At 39.7% G+C, this 26352-nt stretch overlaps 4 protein-coding genes across 5 annotated transcripts; 1 reads left to right on the plus strand and 3 right to left on the minus strand.

Annotated features, from left to right (window-relative positions):
• The first annotated feature begins 1838 nt into the window (after positions 1-1838).
• Positions 1839-4493, plus strand: LOC4352772 (uncharacterized). 2 transcript variants are annotated; one of them, XM_015762910.3, is made up of 2 exons: positions 1839-2211; positions 3020-4493. In XM_015762910.3, exon 2 carries the CDS (start codon positions 3142-3144, stop codon positions 4234-4236), a length of 1095 nt encoding a protein of 364 aa, XP_015618396.1. In that variant the 5' UTR covers positions 1839-2211; positions 3020-3141; the 3' UTR covers positions 4237-4493. The 2 variants fall into 2 exon arrangements, with proteins under 2 accessions (XP_015618396.1, XP_015618395.1); XM_015762909.3 differs by having other exon boundaries at positions 1875-2206.
• Positions 4494-7649: 3156 nt separating this feature from the next.
• Positions 7650-11676, minus strand: LOC4352773 (GDP-L-galactose phosphorylase 2). Its single transcript, XM_015765173.3, has 8 exons — positions 11513-11676; positions 10304-10747; positions 9797-9912; positions 9656-9715; positions 9077-9301; positions 8806-8988; positions 8094-8345; positions 7650-7999 (listed from the first exon to the last, which is right to left on the minus strand). Exons 2-8 carry the CDS (start codon positions 10374-10376, stop codon positions 7802-7804), a joined length of 1107 nt encoding a protein of 368 aa, XP_015620659.1. The 5' UTR covers positions 10377-10747; positions 11513-11676; the 3' UTR covers positions 7650-7801.
• A 1335-nt stretch (positions 11677-13011) lies between these two features.
• Positions 13012-17030, minus strand: LOC4352774 (WPP domain-associated protein). Its single transcript, XM_015763029.3, has 5 exons — positions 16562-17030; positions 14424-15862; positions 14045-14171; positions 13683-13784; positions 13012-13558 (listed from the first exon to the last, which is right to left on the minus strand). Exons 1-5 carry the CDS (start codon positions 16577-16579, stop codon positions 13505-13507), a joined length of 1740 nt encoding a protein of 579 aa, XP_015618515.1. The 5' UTR covers positions 16580-17030; the 3' UTR covers positions 13012-13504.
• A 3154-nt stretch (positions 17031-20184) lies between these two features.
• LOC4352775 (uncharacterized) lies at positions 20185-26250 on the minus strand. The gene is made up of 9 exons (XM_015764874.3): positions 25128-26250; positions 23862-23991; positions 23233-23720; positions 23061-23141; positions 22827-22925; positions 22533-22646; positions 22378-22449; positions 21723-21791; positions 20185-21082 (listed from the first exon to the last, which is right to left on the minus strand). Exons 1-9 carry the CDS (start codon positions 25446-25448, stop codon positions 20822-20824), a joined length of 1635 nt encoding a protein of 544 aa, XP_015620360.1. The 5' UTR covers positions 25449-26250; the 3' UTR covers positions 20185-20821.
• Between the last annotated feature and the right edge of the window lie 102 nt (positions 26251-26352).

A 26352-nucleotide genomic window follows, 5' to 3' on the forward strand; every position in this document is an offset into this window, starting at 1 on the left:
TAATTAATCACGCACTAAAACGCTGTTTCGTTTTGTGTGTCGGGGAGTGAGGGTTCCTAACCCTCGCTACCGAACAGAGCCTAAGTGGTAGCCATATCATCCAAACACCTTAAAATTTTGGGCGGCCATATTTAAGGGTGGAAAAGCTAGAGCTTGGGAGCTCAGCTTGGGCTTGGCTAACTAAGCTCGAGCCAAGCCCAAGCCTGAAATGAGCCGAGCCGAGCTGACTCGCGAGCAGTTTGTTTTTGGCTCGCAAACCTAGGCCATCACGTGTGTTTATATCATTATATAGGAGAGGAGAGAGAAGTGAGGAAAGAGAAACAAACGGGCGCGACAAATGTATCGCCGGGTGCTAACGCTTCTTTCAACGCGGGGGAGCTGTTGTTAGCGATTAAAAACAATTTTTGTGGGTCCACTGACGTGCCCATCGGATCTTATGTGGTTTTCCTCTTCAGCGCGGCCCATCTAGTTGCATCTTTGTCGCCTCGTCTTCGTCTTCCCCCAACCAAATATCCTCCTAACATTTTATAGACGCCGGCGGTTGTACGTCCCGCTGCCGGGCGCCCGCAGATGGATCTGCAAATTGCGCAGCTGCAAATGAAGTTCGAATTGGCCGAGACCTGTCGAGTGTCGCGAGCAGGGGGTTCTGCGGAAGCAAAAGCTCAATCACCATCGTTGAGCGCGTGGTGAGCACCGTTCGCTCGCTCTCCTGGTCTAATCACCGACGAGAGCATGCGATATGCTATGCAGCTTTGTTTAATTTGAGTTGTTTTCTTTTAAAAACTAATTTGAGTTTGTCATCGTCTAATCTATTCGACTCTTCCCTTTTTCCCTTTTTCTTGTTCTCCTCTGTTGAAATGCCTTCATGGTGATGCGGGTGGCCGACATGCTGGCAATGAGTTGCTAAGGCCCGTGATTGTCGTGACTCGTTAATTTAGCACAGACACGGCCACAGGAATTGACTTCAGCTTGGATCATGTACATTAATATATGTACAGAATTAATTATTGATTAGTGATATATGATCAACACAGGAGCTACTCTATTGTATAAGTTGGCTCTAGTAATAGCTGCAAAGATGGATGGAGCCAGCAGCCGGCGATACTATTGAACCTGCTCCGATACTATTGAACCTGCTCTTAGAGCAAGTATAATAGTGAGCTATATAAGCTTATAAGCTTATGTGGAGGAGAGATGTAGCGAAACATCAAAGATGTTGGCTCTCATGCAAGAGTTAGCTTAACACAAGCTCCAAGACAGAAATAATAAATGTGTAAGTGAGAGATAGAGATAGAAGAAGAAAATTATAGCCAACCTTATACCTAATCTATTATATGTATTGGCTCTAAGACGGGCTAATAATAGATAGTGAGTTTTACTATTATCCTTGCACTTAGAGCAAGTTTAATAGTATAGCCAACTACTAGCTACAATTCATTTATAACCAACCTAATAGCTCATTCATACAATAGTTACATACTACACTATTAATACCTGGTCCCACTTATCATACACACAGTGTGTCTTTGAGTTCGTGCTACAGCTGACTATAAATCTGTAGCCCGCTGTTATCCATCTATTTAAAATATGTTTGTAGCTGGCTCATAGCCTGCTATTGTAACTGCTCTTACCTACACAGATGATCCATGCAGAGAATCAGAATCAACACTAGCAGTAGTCCAGTCTCCAGTGTGCCGCGCCGCCCAAAGCTGAGCAATCATCGCATATCCCACCACGATCCCCTCCCAAACCCAAAGCGAAATCTGCTGCTGCTGCTCCTGGTGGCGCGAGTGTGATTGATTCGATTGATTGCCGCATCCACAGTTCTTTTCCTTTTTGTGAGTTTCTTTTTCTTCACCTCCACTTCTTCCAGTACGGAAAAGAGTGAGAGCACTGCAAGCAAAAAAGAAGAGAGGAGGAGATTTGTTAGCGCCTAATTTTAGCAGCAGCAAAGCTCGGATTCCCCTCCCATGGCGGATGGCGGGGCGACAGGAATAGGCGGAGGATAGGGAGAGATTGTCGGAGGAGAAGTAGGGAGAGGTTGGTTTACATGCGAGCAGGAGGAAGAAGAAGGAGGTGGCGGGGCACCGGCCGGGCGATGTAGAGGAGGCCGCGGCGGCGGCGGCGGCGGCGGTGGTGGCGGTGGTGGTGGAGCAGAGACGGCGAAGGCTTCATCTTCATCTTCTTCTTCTTCTTCGTCCTCGCGGTGAGGTGATTCTTGTTCTTTGGCCATCCCAGTGCTCCAAACATCTCGCTATGCAAATCTTGGATGGATCTACTATTGGCGGTGCTTGTCTGATTGGTTATGTTTGATGCCAATATCTTTAGGGTTGGCGGCAGTTTCTAATCTTTAGGAATGTTGTAATGCTTAGCCTGCAGACTGCAGTTTGTTAGTATTGATGAACAAATGAATAAAAGGGTAGTAGAGGTGCTGTTTTGATTTGATTTTGGGGGGCAAATAGGGGCTTTCTTATTTTGTTTGTGTTGCTGAAATGGAATTGCATTTTTGGGCATACATTCAACGAACTGGGCATAGAGATTAGATCTTCATTTGTAGAGAAGGCTGATTTGTTATGGTCTTCCAATGTTGCGATCCAACGAACTAGGCCTGAATGCTGATTTGTGTGGTCTACACAGGTCTGAATTCTGAAATTAGTAATGACTGTATCATCTTTAATTGTTTGTTGTCCTCTAAAATAGAAAATGTTTCATGTTGGGGATTGTTAGAAATGAGGTGCTGATAGAAGTTGCTTCCTTCAGTAACACATGAATACGTGAACATGATGTTTAAGACCCTTTTTTATTGAAATGATTCAATAATAGTATATCTGTCCTACTAACATTTCTATCCATGGCTGTTGCATTACAAATTTAGAAGATAAAGGGTGTACCTGCAATTCATCTCTTTCTTCTTATTTTGAAATTAGTACTTTCTCTAATTGATACTTGCATCACATTGCTTGTTCTGCCACTTATTTTTTCTGTTTGCTTACTTTCTTCTGTCTCTTGCATAATACAGATTTACTTTCACATTCCGAAGTTTGCTACACTTCCCAGGAGTAGAGAATATCCGAGACACCTCTCATCTATGCTTATCAGAGTCTCATCTATTTCCTGTCTTTGTCATAGACAGATATTCTCATGGCTAGAACCTCTCCTTTTCCACCTCTAACTAGACGGAAAATCGCTTCCCTCAAGTTGCTGATACCATGTGTTCTAGTTCTTTCAGTGGCTGTTATTGTTGTTACGCAGTATTTCCATAATATCTCTTACCTTCTGCGGCCACTGTGGGACACACCACCTAAGCCATTTATCCGCATCCCACACTACTATGCCCCCAACATCTCCATGCCGCAGCTCTGTCAGCTCCATGGTTGGGGTATCCTCCCCACCCCTCGCCGTGTCTTTGACGCCGTCCTCTTCAGTAATGAACTTGATATTCTAGAAATTCGCTACGGTGAGCTCCTTCCGTATGTTGACAGGTTTGTCATCCTTGAAGCTAATGCCACATTCACTGGCATCCCGAAGTCACTCTCTTTCTTGGAAAATATCAATCGCTTTGCATTCGCTGGCTCCAAGATTGTGTATGACATGCTTCCTGTCATGGAAATGGATCCCGGTTCTCACCGTCAGCCCTTCCATGTTGAGGCCGGCCACCGTCGTGCGCTTAATATGCTGCTGCGAAGATCAGGCATTGCTGTGGGGGATGTATTGATCATGGCTGATGCTGATGAGATCCCTAGCCCTGAGACGGTGCAGTTGCTCAAGTGGTGTGATGGAATACCGCAAGTCATGCATCTCGAGCTGAAGAACTATATGTACTCCTTTGAATTTCCTATAGACTACAACAGCTGGAGGGCCACAGCACATGTGTTCACTGAGCATACATTGTACCGCCACTCCCGTCAGAGCAACCTTCTGCTGGCTGATGCAGGCTGGCATTGTAGCTTCTGCTTCAAGGACATCAAGGAGTTTGCTTTCAAGATGAAGGCATATAGCCACGCAGACCGGGTGAAGCAGGACAGCTTCCTAAATCCAGACAGAATCCAGAGGGTCATATGTAATGGGGAGGACCTGTTTGACATGCTGCCTGAAGAGTACACATTCAAGGATCTCTTCAAGAAGATGGGACCCATACCAAAGTCAGGATCTGCTGTTCATCTGCCTTCCTATTTGATCAAGAACGCAGACAAGTTCAGATTCTTGCTCCCTGGTGGATGCTTGAGACCAGGCTAAATCAGAGATGGTCTTTAACTTTGCTAGCCAACAGTACAACTTTTAGACGTGATACTGTTGCTTCTGCTGAAACAGACGAATTTTGTTGATGACACAATACTTTTAGATAGCGTGGTAGGATTTTGATGTTGTAGGCAGTAAGTGAGTTTTCACCTTGTATTTGTAGTGATGAGCAACTCAACACTAGAATTTACAGGAAGAAATATTAAAGGTAGAATGGCTGAATGGCAACAAGAAATTGCCTCATTCTTGGTTCACTGTGGCCATTTTCGCAAACAGTTGGGGATTGTTTGTTGGCTATTGAGAAATGCAAAATGTCCTCGATGAACTGTGCCATCTGTTGCACTGTTCATATGAGCGTTAATTGGTACAAATTTATGGTGCTCATCTCCTCATTTAGTTATCAATTAAACAGGACAGTCTGGTCTGCATGAAGTTTGAGCCTTTGAATTGTACAATAAAAATGCATTGCATCATCCAGCTGGAATTGCATCACTCAGCTAGAATTACATCATCCCATATTTGTCATACTCTCCATTTTTCCTGAGATCTCTCTCATCCTCGGTGGCTATAAGAAGAGAAGATGCTCACAAATTGTGTTCTGTTCTGTATAATATCCTCTGAACTGCTCTGCTTCCTTCAACGTTATTCTGGAGAAGAAAATGGGGGTCCTCAAGGTGTCAAGCTTGTGCTTCCTGCTGATCATGCCACTCCTGTTAACTTCAGGTAATAACATTCACAAACTCATAACCTATGCAACTCCTGCTGATGATGCCACTCCTGCATAAGGTTCATTTCATCTGAAAAAGCATCAAAGATTCCATTGATTCAGACATTCAGTGAAGAACAAGTGTAGGATTGGGTTCTCTAGCTTTTTCTCTGCAGGAACTTTGCCAACGCATCACGATAATCAAGGTTGATTAAAATCACGATCAAGATCCCCAATCGGAATCGGAGGTCTCTAAAGTAGGATCGCAATCATATAATCGTAAAAATCATAGATTCTATACCTACTAGAATCGTAGAACCAGACCCCCTTAATTAAGATCTCAAAGTTGTAAAATCCGTACGATAGAACAGGGTTCACTTTCTCTGTTTGGGACTTTTGATTGGGGGTCACCGAAATTTCGGAAATTTCGGTCCGAAATTTCCGAAATTTTGAGCAAAATTTAATTGAATTTGAACAAATATTATCCAAATTCATGAAAACTTTGAAAAATTGAAAAAATTCGGCCAAACTAATATCATATCGGTCGGTCCGAAATTTCGGTCCGAAATTTCCAACACTGCGATAGAATCGAGATTTCATCGACACACCCCTAATAATTATTCAGTATGGCTCTACCACCTTGATGTGTAATCGTCTGAGTTCAATAAAAGCTTCCGTTATCTAAAAACAATCCCTGATAATTGTTCTTTATGGGATTCACAGCACTAAAAGTCTGAAACTGAATCATCTGGGCACTGAAAAAAGAAGAAAACTTTTTTTTGGTTTGCATTGCAGGTGTGTTTGCAGGGACAGTGAGGACAGAAGGCTGCGGCGACACCTTCTTCAGCAGGACGTACAAGTCGCTGTTCTGCAGGAAAGGGCCGTGCAGGGAGCACTGCGACAACGAGGGCGCCGATGGTGGCTATTGCATCTTCTTCTACCTCTTCGTCCGCTGCATCTGCAACGAGAAATGCAGCTCAAAATAGTGGATCCTCCTCATCCTCCTCCTGCTGCTGCTGGTGATGATGATAACTGATGTTTCAGTTGATTGTAAATAAAAAAGATCAGGAAGAGGAGAAATTATGGTAATGCGTGCAATGACAGGATGTTGAACTTGAGATAGATTCTTCTGTGGTCAGGACGAAAAATATATTATCCCCTTTAAGCTGGCCGGCCGATTGCCGGTGATCACCGGAGTACCGGCCGGTGGCGCATTCAGCTACCTACTTCCTCCGTCCTATAAAAAACTAATATAGTATTGGATGTGACTCATCCTAATACAACAAATCTAGAATTAAGCTATCTAGAATTAAGCTGGTCGGTATCTCGGAGATGAATTTTCAGCTAAAAAAATGGTGGTCTCATGTCATTGGCAGCGAGGGGGTTCGGAGAATTTGGCTACGAACCCCCATGTACCACAATTCGGGTTTTCTGAGGGGCTCTATTGCAAAAGAGCACACTTCATTGATCCATGCCGTAAGCGCCTGATCCAACATTCCAACGGCTGTTAAACTTGACCGGGGATTTCTCTTATTCGTGTAATAAGCCAAACGGCACATTTTCAAACGAATAATAATTTGTGAATAAAACTCTTATCTATGTGTTCTTAGCGATCTAAAAGTAAGGACTGAAAAATAAACTTCGATGAAAAAAAAAACAAAATCAGCTCTAAATTTAAAGTTGAAAATTCAAAAGTTGACTGATAAGCATTAGCATTAGCGAAAAGATAAGGCCGTATACAAAAAAAAAAAAAGGTGCTACTCCCTCCAGTTCCAAATTTCATGTCGTTGAAGAAATTTTGTGGGTAGAATGAAAATTTCTGTCGTTCGATAAATTAATGAACATTTTAGACGAGTCCAAATTTCCTGTGGACCCAATGAAAATTTCACTTGTCGAATATATTAATTAATTTTTCATATGAGTATACTACTGAGGTGAGTTTGGTTGGGTGAAGTTTTTAAGGAGGGATTGAAAGTTTAGGGCTCATTCAGTTCAGAGGATTTTCATAGGATTATTGTACGAATTGAAACATTAGGAGTTCTTTTCTCATACGCATCATTCATTCCATAGGAATGGATCATACCAAATTCCTAAGAATTGTAGTTCCAAATTTCATAGGATTCTTAGAATGAGGTAAAACCTCTAGGAAAAATTCATAAGGAATGGAGTGCATGTGACATCTTAGTTTTTTTTCTATTCCTTTGATTTGGAAATCCTATAAACCAAATAAGCCTTAGAGGGATAGGGTTATTAACGGTTTTTATCAGGGGACATGTATGGATTGAAAATTGTGGAAGGAACTCGTGTTTTTAACTACCTAGGTAGGTGGCGAGAGTTGGGAAGAAATTTCTTATTTACGTGCCTAAACAAATCTCTAACATCTAAATGCCTTGTCATGTGCACTACCTTTACCAAATAAAAGATTGGCGACCTTATAGAAAGGGATTGGGAGTTTAAAGGAGAGAATTGGTAGAGAGGTTGGTCATGGTAGTTTTATTTTTACTCCTTGTCCCTGGTTAATGCTGCTGTGGTTTCTACTTCCCAGTGAGAAATGCCAAGTTCAAAAGGCAAGTTCAAAAGGTATTTAATATAGGTAGGACAGAAAATAGACACTAATTAATTGCTCCTCGATAAATAAGATCATGTTCAAAATGACCAGAAATATGGACAATAAGACAACACATAATTCACATTTCACAATTGATTCACCATAAGAACAGCATGCTCCATTGATCAATCCAAATGTTCAGACATAGGTTCAATTACCATCATCCATGCATTAAAATGCTATAGACATAACAAGTGGACCACCCTCACACGGTTTTATTATTGTGGTTTTGATTCTTTCACAAGCTTTTACATAACAAGATCATCAGCAACAGCGCAGCAAAGATTCTTCAGGTTCTCGAATGCGCCATCTTGGAGTGTGACTGACGCCATTCTGTTGGAAATTTCATTCTCAGAAGCTCTGTCAAAATCGTACTTGGCGCGATAAATGAAGTAGCCACTGCACTCCCAGGCAGAAAGACAACATCCAGTAGCCAGATTCTTCACCTAAAGCCAAAGATATTAACAGTATTCATCCTCTTATTGGTTGCTGAAACAAAAAAAGTTTGCAAAGGAAACACTGCAGATCAACGAGTTTCACCTGTGGAAACAAGAAAACCTTTGTGCCATTGTTGGAGATCAGCAGGCTGTACGCAGTATTATTGTCATGCAGAGTTAAAGATACTTCACTGACAAAATTGGCAAGCGTGTTTACGTCCTTGCCAGTTAACACAAGAGCCTTCATAGGATAATCAATTATTTCATACAGGTGAACGGCTGATGTGGCTTTGCCGTGGTAAATTGCAACAGTTGATGCAGACTCCACTGGCAACGGGTTTGCGAAGTAACAAGCCTGTGATTTTTATAATTTTGCAAATAAATAAATAAATAAATAAATTCTCCTTCACACAACCTTTGCAAGTAGAGAATTACAGTATCTCAGCTACATATTATTACAGAGAACTTATTCACTCACTAGTTTCCATACCGAACATTAAACCATTCAAAAGGCAAACGGTACAGGATATCATGGCTGTATTCAAATGTACTGTTTACAATCTTACATATCATAGCAAATTAAAGTAGAAGATTACAAACAACAAAAGGCAAAGATTAAATATTGATATATGCTGCAAACACTAGAGATACACTATAACAAAAAGTACAGGATAGCAGTTCAATGCTTAACATGAGTGTTCTACTTAAAAAACTGAATGTTGCTTCCATCAAACAGGGATACAGGATGCTTAAGTGAACAACGCATGATTGAAGTAATAGAAAGTTCTTTGAGCATCAGAACTAGACAGTATTACCTGAAAAAACATGTGGTCTGGCATCGTGGATGTGCAACTATCAAAGAAAACCCGGAATGCTGCACTATTTACTTCAGAGGCAATCCTTGCAATCAGACTAAACATCCTTTTGTCCCAGAAGAAGGATAGCTGATTGGTTGCGCTTGGGACCAAGAAGATATGACCATATTCAACAGGATATGCCTTCAGAACAAGAAAATGCAGGTGTCAACTAGCAGTTATATAGAGGAAGGTAAGGCACGAGTTATTTGAAGCTCATCCTGCAACTTACATTTGCAATCAGCAGTAGTCCATCCTTTGGTGGTTTTGTTGAAGGAACAACTTCAGGTATATCCTTGTCACCTTGAGCAATGCACAGAAGCAATTCATCATAACTATTCATACAGTTTGGCTTCAGGCATCCAACAGGTTCAAGGAACTTGTCATGTTCCTTGAGGACACATGAATTCCACTTATCATTCAGCTGAACAACAAAACTCCATCCACCTTCAACAACCTGCAGAAACAGGCAAACACATTGTTACAATCAAGTTCATGTCTAAGGGCATCACATTGACCTAGAGATATTGCTAACTGGGCTGGCATCCTTTTTTTTATAATGGAAATAATAATATTGGTTTCACAGCCATGCAAAGCCTCTGAATGCCTATTAATGATGGACGGATAGTAGGGAGGTGGTTATATATCCAAAAGAAAAATGTTTAATTATATCGTGTTCAAAAAGCAACTTAAGCATGCCAATTTTACTTATGGATTGCATATCATAAACCACTATAAACAAAAGGAATTTAATAATTTTCTATCATCCAACTTTGGAAGAGATGGATGAACAAAAAGATCCAGTAAGCACCTTGAGATTGCAAGCAGTTACGTCATATCCAAAATGGCCCTTCCAAGCATAATCCTCCCACTGTTACAAAGGAAAATCCATGTATTACAAATGGGGCAACGAGAACTCTGAAAATGATGTGGAATCCTGGATGATACAAACCTGAGAAAGAATGATTGTATCAAGCAAACTTGGGCTGCCCTGATCAGTATATGCAAAGCTTTTGAGGGTACCATTTTCATGTTCTGCACCGAGACGGTAAAGATGTGTCTTCACACCTGAAAATCCAAAGAGTTCATGACTATTGCAATATTAAGGATAAAACTTAACTGAACCTATGCTGTTATTCTAAATTTATTCGACGTGCTTCTGAGAACTTATTTTGGTGTTCTCATTCTAAACTAACCCTTGTAGAAGGAAGGCATTTATCATGAATTAAAACTGCAAAACAGCTAGCTTATCTGACTCATGTCGTGTAACACAGAATTTTATTGCAAATGCAATATTATTCAGCTTACACAGGCTAATCCTATTGTGATATTGCTGTGTTTTCAGTGTCACACTTGAGTAGCGAGCACTCCCAGCAGGTAACGTTTTGGCAGGGAATAGATATAACTCAGAATATAGGAGTAAAGAACAGCATGGATCAGATAGACAATTATTGCTTACCTTCAAATTGATCAAGAGGAGATTTCTTGCTTGGCAACGAATATTCACCTTTGAACTCCGTGGTTGATACCATACTTACAATGCTTAATATCTGTACTACTACTAAAAAAATATCTACAATGCTAAAGCCTAATTCAGACTTGAACAGCACCACCACCGGCAAGGTAGGTCAAATCAGAAGGATGCCCCCCTGCAGATGGGAGGGCACCGCGACCACCGTGGAAAGAAGGGGACGCAAGAAGAAACTTAGGAAAGCGATGGGCACATTGTGTTCCCCTTCTTAGTGCAACACGGGATCCTTTCTTTGGAGCCGTGGTTGCTCTTTTCAAGCCAGCCCTACCGGACCAGCTAACCACCTGAGCAAGACCAACTTGGTTATTCTTTAGGAGCCTCCAACAAGTTCTTGGATTATGATGGAGCCTTTATGCAGCCTCACAGGGCAATCTGGCACATGATAGAAGTCAGAATCAAATCGAGCACTTAAAAGGAGTAGTCAATCTGAAAATGAGTTTTGAGCATTAAAAGAAAAACAATCCATGAGTGGATCTATGGTTGCATGAAGAATTCGCATAAATATACTATATTCATATGCCAAAACACTGTAGAGATACTCCAAACAGATCAGTCTCCTAATACACCTGGACACTTGTAAGCAAAGAGGGGAATACATAAATTTGTCTCAAGTAAAGGTAGTGACTTCTGAAATCACCGTGTATATTGGATTATATTCACATATCTTTATGCAACATAATATCTAACGCTGAAGAATTCTTATTACTGTCCAAAAAGGTAGACACCTATGCACATTCTTCAAAACAATCGAGGAAAATATAGCAATTAGAGTATGTATAACACAAAGGTAGATTTTTTTTCCTTCTTTTGCATGTATTGCCGCATCAGGTGTGTAAAACCAGAAGCCTTTGAACACACACTATCATCAGAATTCTAACCCAATAAAATTGGGACGTGACAACCGTAGAAGCTACCAGATTGCTCCACACCACGGTGCAAAACCCAATCTTTCCCCCCACAAATCCAGATTGGACCAATCAATACCAAAATTTTCCCACATCCGCCACCAATCTCGCCCAATCCAAACACCACCAAACCAAGAATCGGCGGTAAAGGTAAAAAAAAAAAACATGCATGAACAGGAACCCAAGAAATTGCATCGGATCAAGAAGAAGGGTTGGGGTAAAGAATTGGTACCAAGAATGAATCGGCGGCGGCAGAGTGCGCGCGGTCGTCGTCTGACCCAAGGGCAGGAAGGGGGGAGGAGGAGGAGGAGGAGGAGATGGGGAAGTGGACGTGTGGACGGCTGGTCGAGGAGGGAGAGAGAGACCGTGAAACGTGCGGACGCCTCCCTCTCGGCCGCTCTCTTCTCCTCTTCTTCGGCCTTATCTACAGTGCTCCCCAGCGGTGAAAATCTTAAGCCTTGTTAAATCACGAGTAAATTTCACTTTTACCATATTTTATTACTTTTTTTTTGTTTGGACTACCCTTTAACAAATATTTTCATTTTGAATTGAATAAATTTACCCTGGTAGCACTTTAGACCATCCTTAACTCATCTATCCATCTACATCAATTTGTCATATGTCGAAACGTTCTAAAAGAATATTTCTTTGAAAAACATTCCATAAAGATAGTTTTTGGCTGCTTGAAACCGTGGCAACCCAATGGCCTTCAGAACCCAATTAGGCAACAAAATCGTCATATAGGGATGCATCGGAATGGTAAAAAAGACACATAGCCCTTCCAAATCAGTAGATGATTGTGGATCTTGTCGATAAGTTGTTGAAAGAATCTTTTTGATGAAAAGAGGGATACCCAGATACTTGCACGGGAACTCGGCCATAATAAAGGGGAAGACATCATGTATTGCTAGCAGGTCGCTCCCCATGCAGTAGATCGGCGTAATTTCAATCACTTGTCAAAGTTAGTGAAGAGTTCTGATGTAACTCTAAAACAAACAAGAATATCTTAATGCCTTTCATGTGTCAAGGGAGAAAGAAAGAGCATTAGGTCATCTGCATATAGAGAATCTCGATGTGAGATGGCATATACGTTCAGTGGTTGTAGGATATCGAAGTCTCCCGTGCTTCACAAAGGGAGAGACTTTTTGATAAAAAAAAATGCAATCCATTGAGTTGGATTTAGAGGAGCATAGTTAGCCATAAATTAACTATAAGCCCATACGAGAAAGAGAGAAACAAAAATATGAAGCGTTAACTCTAAAGCAAGAGCTAACTATATACATACTCGAAGACATATATTAAAATCATAGTAATAGAAAGAGAGAGGAGGGAAAAATTAGAGTAATTTTATAGCTAATCTATTCAGTGCCTTGCTCTAACCTGAGCAACATGTGATACTTGTGCTAATCATACCCCAGACAGGGAGACATTAACTAGTTCTAGCTGCCTGAAACGGAGGTAAACTGGTACTTGGCTTCTTGATTCTACATGGGCTTCACGGTTTTGTTCACTTTTTAATTAAAAAATAGTTGTTTATTTATTACACTTTTGTATTGATCCGTGCAGAAAATGCCTGTAACTAGAAATGTTTTGTGGGATATTTACCATAAATGACAGTTATTTCCCTTTTTTTCTTTTATTATTTTCATGGTCAGTTGAGAGACTTTGTAATATCACACTTTACACTTGCATTTGCACAGTTTTATTTCAGAATACCAGGAGACGCAAGGATCAACTGAATACACAGATTTCATTAATTAGCCACCTGATATTACAACTCCTACCTACTGCCTTCCATTCCACAAAGAATCTTTACAAAGCCATCTAAAAAAGATCACTGACAAAACCATCTATAACTATAGCAAGCTGCACTTTGTTGCATGCAGACAAGTAAACTACTCACAGTGAAACCTGAAACTACAACCAATACAAATAGACCCTATAAGCCTGTACTACTGTACTCACAACACCACTAACTGAACACTGATACAATCATATAAATCAACAGATGCGGTTGGTAACCCTATCAATGGAACAATGGTAGCTAGCTAGTTTACTATGCTTTGCCTTTGTGTGTTAAGATCTTAATCTTTCTTCCCTGTGAGACAATGCAAAAAAAATTTGCCTACGGCAATCAGGTAACTGAAGTATTGAAAAATCTCAGTCATAATTCTATCCATGTCAAGCCTTTTCATGAATAGTGTTAAGGTTTTTCCTGATCCTACTAAATACTTTCTCCTTTCAATGCTTTCTGAACCAGATTCAAAATCTCTGTAACCTGAAAGCAATATGAAAGGAAAAACGTCTTTATATTGAATCTTGACAGAAAAGAAAAGCATATTCAGGACATCAACAAAAAGTGCTAAATTGTTGTCAGGAGATTTATGGATTAATTGTCTTACCCCAGGATAATGCTTCAATACAGGAGAATAATGATCAAGTGCTATGTAGATCTTCCCAAGAATACTAAGAAGAGCATCAACTTCATCCCCAAGTATATCAACCTGGGTCACAATGGTAAAAAGGTTGAATGAATGAATGCTATTGTCACATGAATAAAACTTTATTTTGTAAAATAAATATTATTGTGCTTTAGTCTCTATATACTTCGCTTATTATTTTCGATAAAATTCAAGCATCATGTGATCACTACTTCGTGCCTAGAAGATGAAAATCAACTATAGTTTTCAAGGAAAAAATGTTTCTTAGAAGTTTAAAAGTGAAATGAACAGAAAATAGAAAGAGCATAAAGAGAAGGTTAAACCTCAGCTTCTGCTTTCTGGAGATTAGAGCATTTAATCTCGAGTATCTGTTTATACCAGAATTCTTTTTTCTTTAATACAGCAACTTGCTGCACCAGTGGGTTAAACTGGCAAATTATATTAGTCAACCTGCATGGGAATAAAAAACAAAGAACTCAATAATTGGCAAGTTATACTAGTCAACCTGCATGGGAATAATATATGCCAAAATATGAAGTGGACAATTTAACTTAGCTAGCATTCACTAACATGCAGAATATTACAATACATTAAGTGATGAGTTCAAATAGTCAGACAAGTGAGCCTAACTTATCTAGTATTGCTCTAAGTAAACAAAAACGACCATAACAAATATTCAAGGATATTAATTAATTTACATACCTAATTTCATTTCTCTTCATACTTTGAGCCAATCTGCTTTCAAAATCGCTGTATGATTTAGATAACTTCTCCATACTAACAAGGGCATATTCTAGGTGCCCTGCTTGTCCCTTATGACTGTTAATGCTTGGCGCCGATGTTTTCTTCATTTCCTGGATGGTGGCATCAAGTGAGGCATTCTGTTCTTTGGCTTCCTCCAAAGCAATAGACATGGCAGTTAAGTTGTCAGTCAGACCATGTATCTCTTGCTTGCATACATTAATTTGCTGCAAAGCCTCATACAAGCTACTCTTCATTGAATTAGACTCACTCTTGGACTCTAAGATCAACAACTCTTGCTCGCACACCTTCTCCCTAAAATTGGTAAGGTCATTAACCAAGTTGACTTGCTCATGGTGCTGCATTAATGTTGATCCTGCAATTGCTACAAGTTGATTGTTTTCATACTTTAGCTTCTGTCTGTCTTCATACATAATACTCAACTGCTCTTCTTTTTCTATAAGCAACTCTCTGAGGAAGGTCTCCTCCTGATTAGCATCATCAATATGATTCTCATAATTATCAAAAACTTCTCTTAATGTCGACAGCTCCAATAAATCTTTAATGTGGCTCTCAATCTTTAAATCTTCAAGTTCATGGCTAAGCTTCTCAACTTGTTTCACAAGTTTTAACTCGGACAACGAGTGCTGTGCCATTTTCCTCTCTGCATCTAATACTTGTAAAGACAGATGTTTAGCCACCATTTTTTTGTCAGCTAGCAAACCTTGTAGTTGTTCATTTTCATGAAGTAAAGAGCCGATTCTGTCCTCAAATCCGCAAACCTCGGCATCATCATAATTATCACAATAAGGGTTATCTTCTCTCAAGGTGATTTCATCCAATTTTGAAATGCTTTGAAGCAACTTTGATTTGATGATTTCAAGTTCTCTCTCTTTCCTAGAAGGCAACAAAGCTATATCTTTCGCAAATTCCCTTTTTAGCCTAAACAACTCTTCTGTTTTCTCATGCAATTCAGACTCGTGCTGTCTTCGCAACTTCAGCCATTCTGATTTTAGAAAATTTGTGACTTCTTCACTTGGCATGTGCTTTAAGAGTGAGAAGTCCGGGATATCAAACATGAGCTCACCTGAATCTGTAGTTCTCTCTGTGATTGATGACTCGTTATCATCCTTCATCTTCAAAAAGTTGAGCTCTTCGACCTTTTCGTGACTACCATGAGAAGAAAACACACCAGATTCTGAAGCTGATACAACACTGTAAATAGTACTGAGTTCATCTCGCAGTGCGGCAATCTTAGATATCTTTTCCTTCCAGTTTTTGTTCAAGGTACTAATGCAGTTCTGATTCTCCCATAACTTTGTCTCGAACTCTCGACGCATGCTAGTAATGTAGCTCTGGATCATGATGTTGGAGACCTCCTTCTGCAGCTCATACTCCAACTGGTGAAAGATTGCAAAACCATACAAATTAAAGTTAGTCTAACTTATGGGATTGTTTTCCACAATGCAAACTCCAAGAGAGTTTTTTTTTAGATAATGTCGAAGAGATAATTATAGTGAAGTCAAAATGTTGCCATTCAACACTCCAAATTCCAGAAGAAAATGCGCATAAAAGTCAAGAACTTCTCTTAGCACGTGCATCAAACCTAATGCACGTGCATCCAAACTGTTTAAAGACTGACTAAAAGATGAGATTTTCTCATAAAACTAGGAGAATTGGAGAAATTTGACGATGCCAACTGATATTCACCAGAGATTCAGTTGACCTTTTATTCTTTGCTTTAAGTAAATTGCACGCTAAAAGTCTACAAATTTGTCGACTATATATCTACATATAGTACATACTCAACGAATTTCCCCAAGTTTAAAAACTTCATATCTACTGCATAATCTGCTCAAGAAAAAGAAAAAAAAACTGCACACGCATATCTGCAAGACAACCACCTGGCAGGAAGACAAACTAAGAACTACTACAGCTATAAATAACTGAACTGAATCGAATCAATTACACCGTATCAGACTCAGAACTGAACCAGAAATTCAAAACTTAAACCAACCAACCGACCTGAAAGAACCAAGAAACGAATAAAGAAGAAATGCACGATATTCCCAATGGGTTCACGAGGAAGGAACACTCACGGATTCGGCCGCCTCCATGGCGGCTCGCCGCCGGCAAGAACACGGCAAAATCTTTCCCTCCTCCGCGCGCGGGAAACCAAAACGCGGAGAGGAGAAAGCCACACGCACGAAATTGAAATGGGAGCGGAGGAAGAAGCGAAAAAAGGAGCAGCTTTTTCCACTAAAGGCGCCTCCTTTTTCCACCCCCACTACTATCTCTCAATCAATCACTTAATTTCTCACGCTAAATTTCGCACGCTCCCTGCGGTTAATTAGCGGAAAACCAAGAGAGAGAGAGAGAGAGATAGAGAGGAGGTTGCAGTGACATCTGTGTGGAGATTGGAGAGAAGCGGTTGGGAATGGAAGATTGGAAGTTGGCAAGAACTGTAGAGAGAGAGAGAGAGAGAGAGAGAGAGAAACAATGGAGGTGGTTGCTGCATAGAGAGAGAGGGTGATAATGAGAGGAGGCAGGAAGCGTGTTTGCAGGGACAGAGAGCGTATTAGCGAGGGGAGGGGGGATTAGTTGCATTGGGGCTGAAAGGGCTTGTAGAATAGTGGTTACAATGACCCGAGTAGTATCCCAAGATTCTGAATTCAAATCTCCTATGGAGCGAATTTTAGATTGGGTTGTTTGCAGGGCTAAGTTCTCTACTTCAGTATATATCCGGTTGGATGTAGAGGCCGGGTAAAAAAATACCCTTCTCTTAAAAAATAAAAAAAAAAGTTGCATTTGGGCTTTGTCGGGGATGTCACGGGCCACCCGCTCCACTGCTTTGAGATTCGTGCTGCTTCCACTTTTTTTTCTTTTTCTTGCTGGAACTCAACTTTTTATTATTTATTTTTATTTTTCTCGCTTGTGTTATTTTTGCGCTCCCAGCTCCTCATGCAGGATGTCATGTGAAAATAATCGTACTACGTCCTTTTTAAAATGTATATAGGTTATTCGTCTTATTTAAAATTTTAATATAAATATATAAAAGTATAAGTTAAGATTATATTTTATTTGATGATAAAACAAGTCATAACTAAATAAATGATGTTTATATCATTTTATGAAAGAAAAAAAAGAAGAGTAAAGTCCATCACCAGTCCCTAAACTTGTATCGCTGTGTCATCCCGGTCCCTAAACTCGCAAATCGACCGTTTAGATCCTCAAACTTGTTCGACTGTGTCATCCCGGTCCCTAAACTTGCAGATCACTCGTTTAAGTCCTCCAACTTATTCAGTTGTGTCACCCGGTTCCTAAACAGGACGGTCTAAAACTTTATATCAAAAAATAATTCATAACTTTTCATGTGAACTCTAATGAACAAACTTTATATCAAAATTGTAGCCCTCGACGCGACCTACAACTTTGTAGTTGTAAAGTTTTTGAACTAAAACTGTTTAGGGTCCCAAAATATTGTTGCATGTTTATAGATTTTAAAATTTTAATTTTAAAATTATATTTTGGGACAAAAATGACTTAAAATAAAAAAAAAATCAACTACAAAGTTGTAGATCGCGTCGAGGACTACAAGTTTGATATAAAGTTTGTCTTCATTACAGTTCACATGAAAAAGTTATGAATTATTTTTAAATATAAAGTCTTTAGACCGTCCTATTTGACCCAGATGATATTCAAATCCAAGTTTAGAGACCGGGGTGACACAATTGAACAAGTTGGAGGATCTAAACGAGTGATCTGCAAGTTTAGCGACCGAGATGACACAGTCGAACAAGTTTGAGGACCTGAACGGTCGATTTGCGAGTTTAGGGACTGGGATGACATATCGGTACAAGTTTAGGTACCGGTGATGGACTTTACTCAAAAAAGAATGGTCAAATGTTATGCGAAAAAGTAAACGGCGTCGTATATCTTGAAATGAAGCGAGTATTTATTTTATGAAATTGCAGATGAGTTTATTTCAACTTTGAATAGTAGCTTATTATGCTTAGAGAGATAATGAGAGTGTATATCAATAGCAAGTAGGTCAAATTCTTCAGCTTCTGAGCTTAAGTAGAGCTGAAAATTATCCACAGCTATTGTACATTTAGAACACAATAATAATATTATATAGAGCAATTGTTGGATTAGATAAATTTTTAGAGGTACACAAAGAATTTTAAATTTTCTTATGTTTTATATATTTTGAAACAGGGTGAGTACAGTCCTACTTACTCCATAATTATTTAAAGCTCATTCTGAATGGTTAGTGTTAGTCTTAGTAATTTAAGTAGAGACTTTAAGTAGGTCAAGCACTCTAGTGCTTTACCTTAATTTATTCAAGCACTGATGATGTTGGGCTCGATACAGATGTTCATGTTTGTCTCTTCTAACCCCCACAGGCAAAAAAATAATAACAAGGATATTTTTTTAGAAGAAATCAATAAGATTCTACTACTCTAAATATAATATGTTTGCCTTTTTTTTTTTCCATTCACTGTCCTTTTCTTGGTGTTATACAGTAGATCTCCATTGAATTCTGGTCAGTCGTTTCCTATCCAGTTATTAGTAGTGAGCCGTGTTCTGACCCTTTCCTTTCCTTTTCCGTGTGCCATTCATTATTAATCCTATCTTTTTCATCTTCAATTTCTGATGTAATCGCCGTATGTCGTACGATTTCGTATACACTCATAAATGTGACTTTTAGTATTTCACCGTAAAAAGGTACTTCCTGTGGACAAAATTAATTGATGTTTAGGACAACCAAGTCAGTACTCCTGGTACCTAGCACTGTAAATCTAGAGAGAGGGTATAATCTTATACACCCTTCGTCCCATTTTAAATGTAATTGTAGATTTTTTTTATTCGTCTTATTTGATTTTTTTTATTATTAATATTTTTGTTGCTATTAGATAATAAAATATGAATAATACTTTATACGTGACTTATTTTTTAAAAATATTTTTATAAATTTTTTAAATAAGACGGACAGTCAAACGTTGGACACGAAAACTCACAACTAGTAAGTTACTACTCCCTCCGTTCAATAATATAAAGGAATAATATATGGGATTTTGGAGGGATGTGACATTTCCGACGGAGGGAGTACATTTTAAGATAAATGGTGCTAAATTGCAAAGAAAATAAGATAAAACATGTGCCGGAAATGACAAATAAAATTGAGTGGACTATATAGTACTGTCTTTTTTCCCCTTTTCCTGAATTAGATCCAAAATTGGCCTTTTTCTCATTTTATTCTGAAAAAACATACTAGTGTTCATAAGTATGTGTCATTGACTCATTTTCTATAATAACTCATTAACATGTGTACTTAACAAATGTTTGCTCATAGATGCTCTAATGGCTATCAATCTAAACTCAAGAATGGTATCAGAAGTTCAGAACCCAGGAGTTGCTGCTATGAAAATAACCACCTGATGATCCAGCCCCACAAATGGAAAGAAAGTTCATCTCATAAATGTCAACAGTTCTTTTTTATAATCAACCAAAATTACCAGTAGACTGCATATGTTATCACTTGCTGACTGCAGAAATCAAGCCACCAAATTTATAATATGACAATACAACCATACAAATTCATGTTAACAAACGAAAAGTGGTAAGAAACCAGCAACCATATCACAGGTGATAAGTAACCTCTATGTTTAGCACGAGAAGATACAGAGCAGTAACTGACTAACCATAAATAACGATAATAGGTGAGAATTAGATCTCTATTATCACCAGAAAATTGTAGGATGTATGTAGTGTATTACAACACAGATCTGAATTATGGGAGTATTGCACAGGATGTAATCACAGTGTACAATGTTACAACACTAATTTCTGATGAAAACTTTTCATGTATTTACAACCTACTCTCTCTTTTTTTTGTCATTTTTTTCTCTCCTACTGTTCCCCAGAAACATCAGACCTTAAATTGCTACTCTGATCAACAACTTTTCAACACCTGCAGAACTTATGCTGGCAACCAGGTATGAAGTTTTGAAATTCTCTCAGATGCCGATCCCCTAAAACTACTGAAGTTAACATGCTACAGAGATACCCTTCCGAGCTTAGGATGAACTGATGAATGACACACCATCCCAGTGTCTGACCTTTTCGGATAAAACTCGCGGGATCTCATTGCAGAGAACACTAATTTCAACAGTCAGATTTATTGCAGTCATGTCTTAAGCGTTTGTTCCTTTTACCCCCCTTGTTTCAGTCTCTTTTTGGACAAAATTAGTTGCTCATCCAGGCAAATTGTTGGTCAGTCTATTTACATTCACAAAGAGTATAGCCTTTTTCAGTGTTGTACTCAGGTGAGATCCATGCTGTTCAATGCTATGCCCTTATGAGGATCGCCGCCAACTTTTTATCCCTTTTTGAGGTAGTTTGAAGGGGCTCCAGCTTTTCCTGCGTTTCGGGCTGTCAGAGAAGACACCTGATGCCAATGCTTGTTGAAGCCATAGCTCAAATTCATCTTCAGGGATCATCTCAGCATTCAAACTAAAGGGATAGCGAGAACTGTAGGATCTCTGAGACATCCTATCTGCGCCAACCATGTTTACCATAAAAGATGGGCCGTGAGTGTTAGGTTTGCACTCCATGCCCTAGACAATCAAGCAAAGAAAACAGAGTTAGAAAGGCTCCCATTTTTAATGTATGCAAATGAACCTATCACAAGACCCTGTATGTATCGCCAGAAAATTGGCGTACCAGATTTTGATGTTTATGTTGAATGAAGCAAGTATGAAATGTAAAATAAACTTATGGTCCAATTTTGCACAGCCAAATTAGTCCTTTACTTTCATCATTGTTGGCTCTTCTCTTAGATAGGTATGTCAATAATTGAGATATCAGTCGGGATGACATGCAGGTGCAATTAATATGTTGTGTTTATTATAGCCATGACAAACTTGACACAGAAAAATAAGGCTATGGGCTATGGCATGCATGAATTATCCTATCTCCAATGAAGTAAGCAAATTTTCATTTACCAACTGAAACAATTTTTAAAGTAAAACAGTCAATCTGGACGTTTGAATATGCATCAAATACAAAACTGAACAAAGTCAATTGACCAAAGGCATATCTATAGTCAGTTAAGACATCGAAAACAGCAGAGAACCGAGTATAAAAATATGCATATGGAGATGACATCAAATCAATTGAGACATCCAAAAATCACTGCTGCAAATGCACATACATGTCAACTTAAATCAAACATATAAAACATCGTCAGACACTCACCTGGCAAGTAGCCCATTCAGACACATCAAATACCTTACTCTCCGCACAAACAAAAGCTCGAGGTATTTCCTGAAGTGAACAATGCACTTTGATTCAACAAAGAGTACTGAAGAATTTACACATTATAGTTCAATAAAGAGAAGTGAAGAATTTACACATTATAGTTGGAAACTACAAAATGTGTGCACATTTTTAAGCTGAGTAATTTCTGAATCTCACCCTATAGTCAGAATAAGTTGCTTATGGAATGAACAAAATGACTGTACCTAACACTTGGAATGAGATGCTTTCTTTAGGTGGAATACAATTAGAAGATAAAAGATCATCAGCTTGACACAGCTAAAACTGAGCTTGCTCAAGTCCAAAGTTGGTCTCGGAACACACATGACTAACTTCAGGCAATAACAAGTACTAGGAACTGAAGCTTGACAGTGGGAAACAGCGCCCGGTAATTTTGTATCAAAACATTCAGAACATTGTGCTTCCATTCATAAAACCTCATTCTCCATTTGTTCGAAATCAACATGTACTCAATTTCCATTTTCTAGTAGTTAAAATTCTATTGACACTAGATCTCTGTCTATGAGTACTGTAGAAGGCAAGCATTAAGTAAAATAAAGTGAACTCTTCATATGATGTGCTTATAAAACATTACCTTGAAGGATGACGAAAATTTATTTTCCACCCATCCATCTCCATCCTTAGCTGGATGAAAATCAGAGCAATCCTACAGTACATGGTTCCCACAAAATTAGCTGTAAGAACACTCTCGATTAAAAGTACCTGAAAAAAAAATTCTGGCCTCCAAACCTGACACCATCTTGCTTTTGCTTTGCTTTTCTTGGTACATATCCACAGATGAAAATTACCACATTTTGTGCACTGTATACGCCTGGACTCTTCGGAGAGAAACTCTACCCCAGTCTGCAAGATGAGTTTATCAAATTACAAATGGGCCCCATAAAGGAAAACAGCAAGTAGGTCAGTAGGTCAAGGACATGAGAGCATGAATAAACTGCATTCGTATGCTTGGATAATTGATAAGATATGTTAAAGAAATAATCCAACCATGTGGATTCTAAATTTGTGAAAACTAGAACCCACCTGTTGAGAGACAACACGTGATCTCTGAGTCATTTTACGTGATTCTTCTTTCCTCAGTTGGTCGTCGTAAGTGTTTTTCTTTGTGAAATCTGAGAGTACCTGCAGCATAACTACAATGATTACCCTTTATCCAGGTATAGAAGCCATGGTTGGTATCAAGAGCAGATATTCAACCAGATTTAACTGTAATATAATCAAGGAAGAGAAAAGACATAAACTTCCATTGTAGTTTACCTCATAAGCTGACTGAAGCTTTTTGAATGATTCACAGGCCAGTGGATTTCCCATATTTTTATCAGGATGTACAAGCAGGACCTAGACAAATAAAGCATACGTACCATGAAAATGAAGTAATTGTAACATGAATTTCTCATTTTCCCTTGTATAGAAGGCCGTGGTTTATTACCATTCTGTGGTACTCCTTTTTCAGAATCTTTTGATCAATACTTCTATTCCGAGGAATACCCAAAACTTCATAATGGGTCAAACCATCCATGATCCTCTTCATCTCATCCAATGAAACAGAATCCGATTTCACTACTTTGCTAGGAGATGCCTCTTTCTGTACATGCAACACATCCTGGACGGGTGTTGAGCAAAAGGGCTTTGCAGAAGAAACAGTCTCAGGTTCACTATCAGGAGCAGAGGGAAATTCACAACTGCGATAGAACTCATCCATGACAGGATCAGAATGTTTTGGCTCTTCAAACTGTCTTTCTTCTGTGCTTCCCTCGTATCCTTGCAGCAACTTATTCAGAAGATCATTTGTCAGGAAAGAAAGATTCAATGTCAAGAAGACACCAAGCGATCCAACACGAACAGCCACACAATAAACAGCATACATAGCCAACACAGGTATCACAAATCGTGCATGTTTCAAAGAGCACATACAGCCTGCATTACCAGAGAGGATCCTCCTTTAGGTCAAAAGAATCAAACGGATGCAACTAGGGAGGAAGAAAAATTTATGGATTTGACAAACAAAAACACAAAATTATCATTATGAACAGACTTAAATATTAAGATAAAACAAACCTCCAGCAATCAGAAGCATTCCTGTAATCCAGAAATAGCCATACATCCACATAATCAATATTCCAAATAATCCTACAATGAAAAGACCAGGCGTATAGCCCATGTAATGAATGACTGCCCCAGCAGCTCCCTGAAAAAAGAAAGGTATTAAGCAATTAGACAAAATGATATTTATAGTATCCATCTTACATGGGAAATCTTGCATCCTTACTCGCAAGTAGAAGTTACTAACTGAACAAGTATGCCAGATGATAGTAAAAACAAGTGGTTCAGTCTGCATTGCAATAAGAGGAATTGCAAGGAGAGAACAAGAGGAGACATAGTCCTGGAATTCATTCCTATTGCTTATTTCAGTATAATTTATCCAGTGCAATCTAGCTGAAAAGGTCAGATACTACCTGACATTCCACTGAACACAGGTGGTATCCCAAAGGGAGAAACTCATACCACAGTAGAAAACCAGCAGAAGTAAGTCATATAGTCAACTACAGCAGTAGTTACAGGTGTACCAGAGCCTAAATAAATGGTCATGAACCAGTCTACCCATAGTTGACTTTGTGTGAAATGAAACAAGTAGAATTTCACTAGCTAGTAATTCTCTAGACAGGTTCATACATATTAAACACAGTATCACATTATAAGATTTTTCATAAATATCAGGCTGAACAAAGAAACGAGTTGCATTCATGTTATTGAAGTACACTGTGCAAACTACGAATTGACCTTAAGTATTTTGACATAAATCAACCAATAAGATAATCTGCTAATGAACCTGAAACTGAACCACTCAGCAAGAAACACATTAGCTAACATACACAAAATAGGAATAGAACCAGTAGTGCTTATCCCTAAATATGCAAGTGTTAGTTTCCATGTGCTCCTTCCTCTAGCAAGACAAACTAGATAAAACTTTCTCTGCTTAAAATACTGTGAACGGTTCCAAAATAACATCTAGAAACAGCACGTGTGAATTACTGAAGTGTAGTATAAACTTGCAATAACTAAAGCATAAATGAATCTAGAAACACATCAAACTGATCAATCTCATGAAAGTGTAATGACATACTACTTTTGTACCACCAATTACCACTTTAACTATACTTTTCGAAAAGAAAGGTAACCTAACATGCAATCCACCCTTGATAAAAAGAAGAAAAAAAGAAAGACGAGCACATGACAAGATTTAGAACGCGCACAAATCGTTATCCATAATCCACTACATCATCAAGGCGAAAGCGCAAAGCAAGCAAGACTTGCATGCCGTACCATGCCCAGGAGCGCGTAGAGGGCGCACGCCGGCGAGGTGATGCACACGAAGAAGCTCCAGAGGATGACGAACACGGACGCAGGGCCCAGGCTAGCCATCTCCAGGATCCCGCGCGCCGCGCAGCCGCGCCATTGCCGCAGCGCGGCGAGCGCGAGGCGGCCGGAGCTCACGCAGGCCCGGGACACGGCGGGCCAATGCCGGTCGACCAGGAAGGCCAGCCTCTCGGTGCCGCCGCTCGCCGCCATGTGCGCCCATGTCAGGATGTGCTTCTGGGACACCACCCACCTCCACCCTTGCTTCCACAGCCCCAAATCCGCCATTGCAACCCCCCCCCCCCCTCCCGCAATAATCTTGATCCAATTCGGTCAACCCACACACCTCCAAACCCCCATCTCTCTCCCAAAAAAACCCAATCCAACAGCTCCAAGAACCCAATCCAACACTTGGAACTCAATCAAGAACCTCTCTCTCTCTCTCTCTCTCTCTCTCTCTCTCTCTCTACTAAACCAGGGCGGATATATCCGTGCGCTCACTGGATCAAGAACGCAACCGCACGCAAGAAACGACGAGAAATCCCCCCACTGGAAACCTCACAAAGGCGGCATCTGCCGACACCTGAAGAGGGGTTGGATCTTTGCGTCGGTGAATGAATCGGCCAAGGGGCTCAAAGAGAGGGGATGCGGGTGGTAAAAATAGCCCACGGGAAGAATCTGAGCTTTGGCCACTGCTCCTCGTCGCCGCTTTTGCCCTCTGCCCTCAAGCTGGCGTTTTTTTCTTTCTTTCTTTCTTCTTTCTTCTTCCTTTTTTTTTTCTTGGCGTACTTGCTTTCGCTGCTCCACTACTACTAGCTTCAGCTCGGCCACATCTCGTGACAAAAGATGGATTGGTGAAGCAAAAGGGGGAGAAAAAAAGAAGAAGATGATGAACAAGAAGAGATCTTGCAAAAAGAGATGTGTGTGAGAGAGAGAGAGGGATATCAATCTAGCTATCTGACCATCTCTCTCACTCTACCTCTGCGGAAGAGAGAGAGAGGGGATTAGGGTTGAAGTGGTAGCTTGGGAGGAGTTACTGTCCATGGAGATATGTGGAATGTAGGAGTAGAAAGAAGTCTGGAGCATGGGCAATTGGGCAGTGTTGGACTGTTGGTGGTGTTGATGGCTGTGGTGGTGGGTGGTTACAAAAGAGAGCTTGATTAGAAAAGAGGTGGTTTTCATCTTCTAGATC

This window comes from Oryza sativa, chromosome 12 (genome assembly GCF_034140825.1).
Source record: "Oryza sativa Japonica Group chromosome 12, ASM3414082v1".
Lineage (NCBI taxonomy): Eukaryota > Viridiplantae > Streptophyta > Magnoliopsida > Poales > Poaceae > Oryza > Oryza sativa.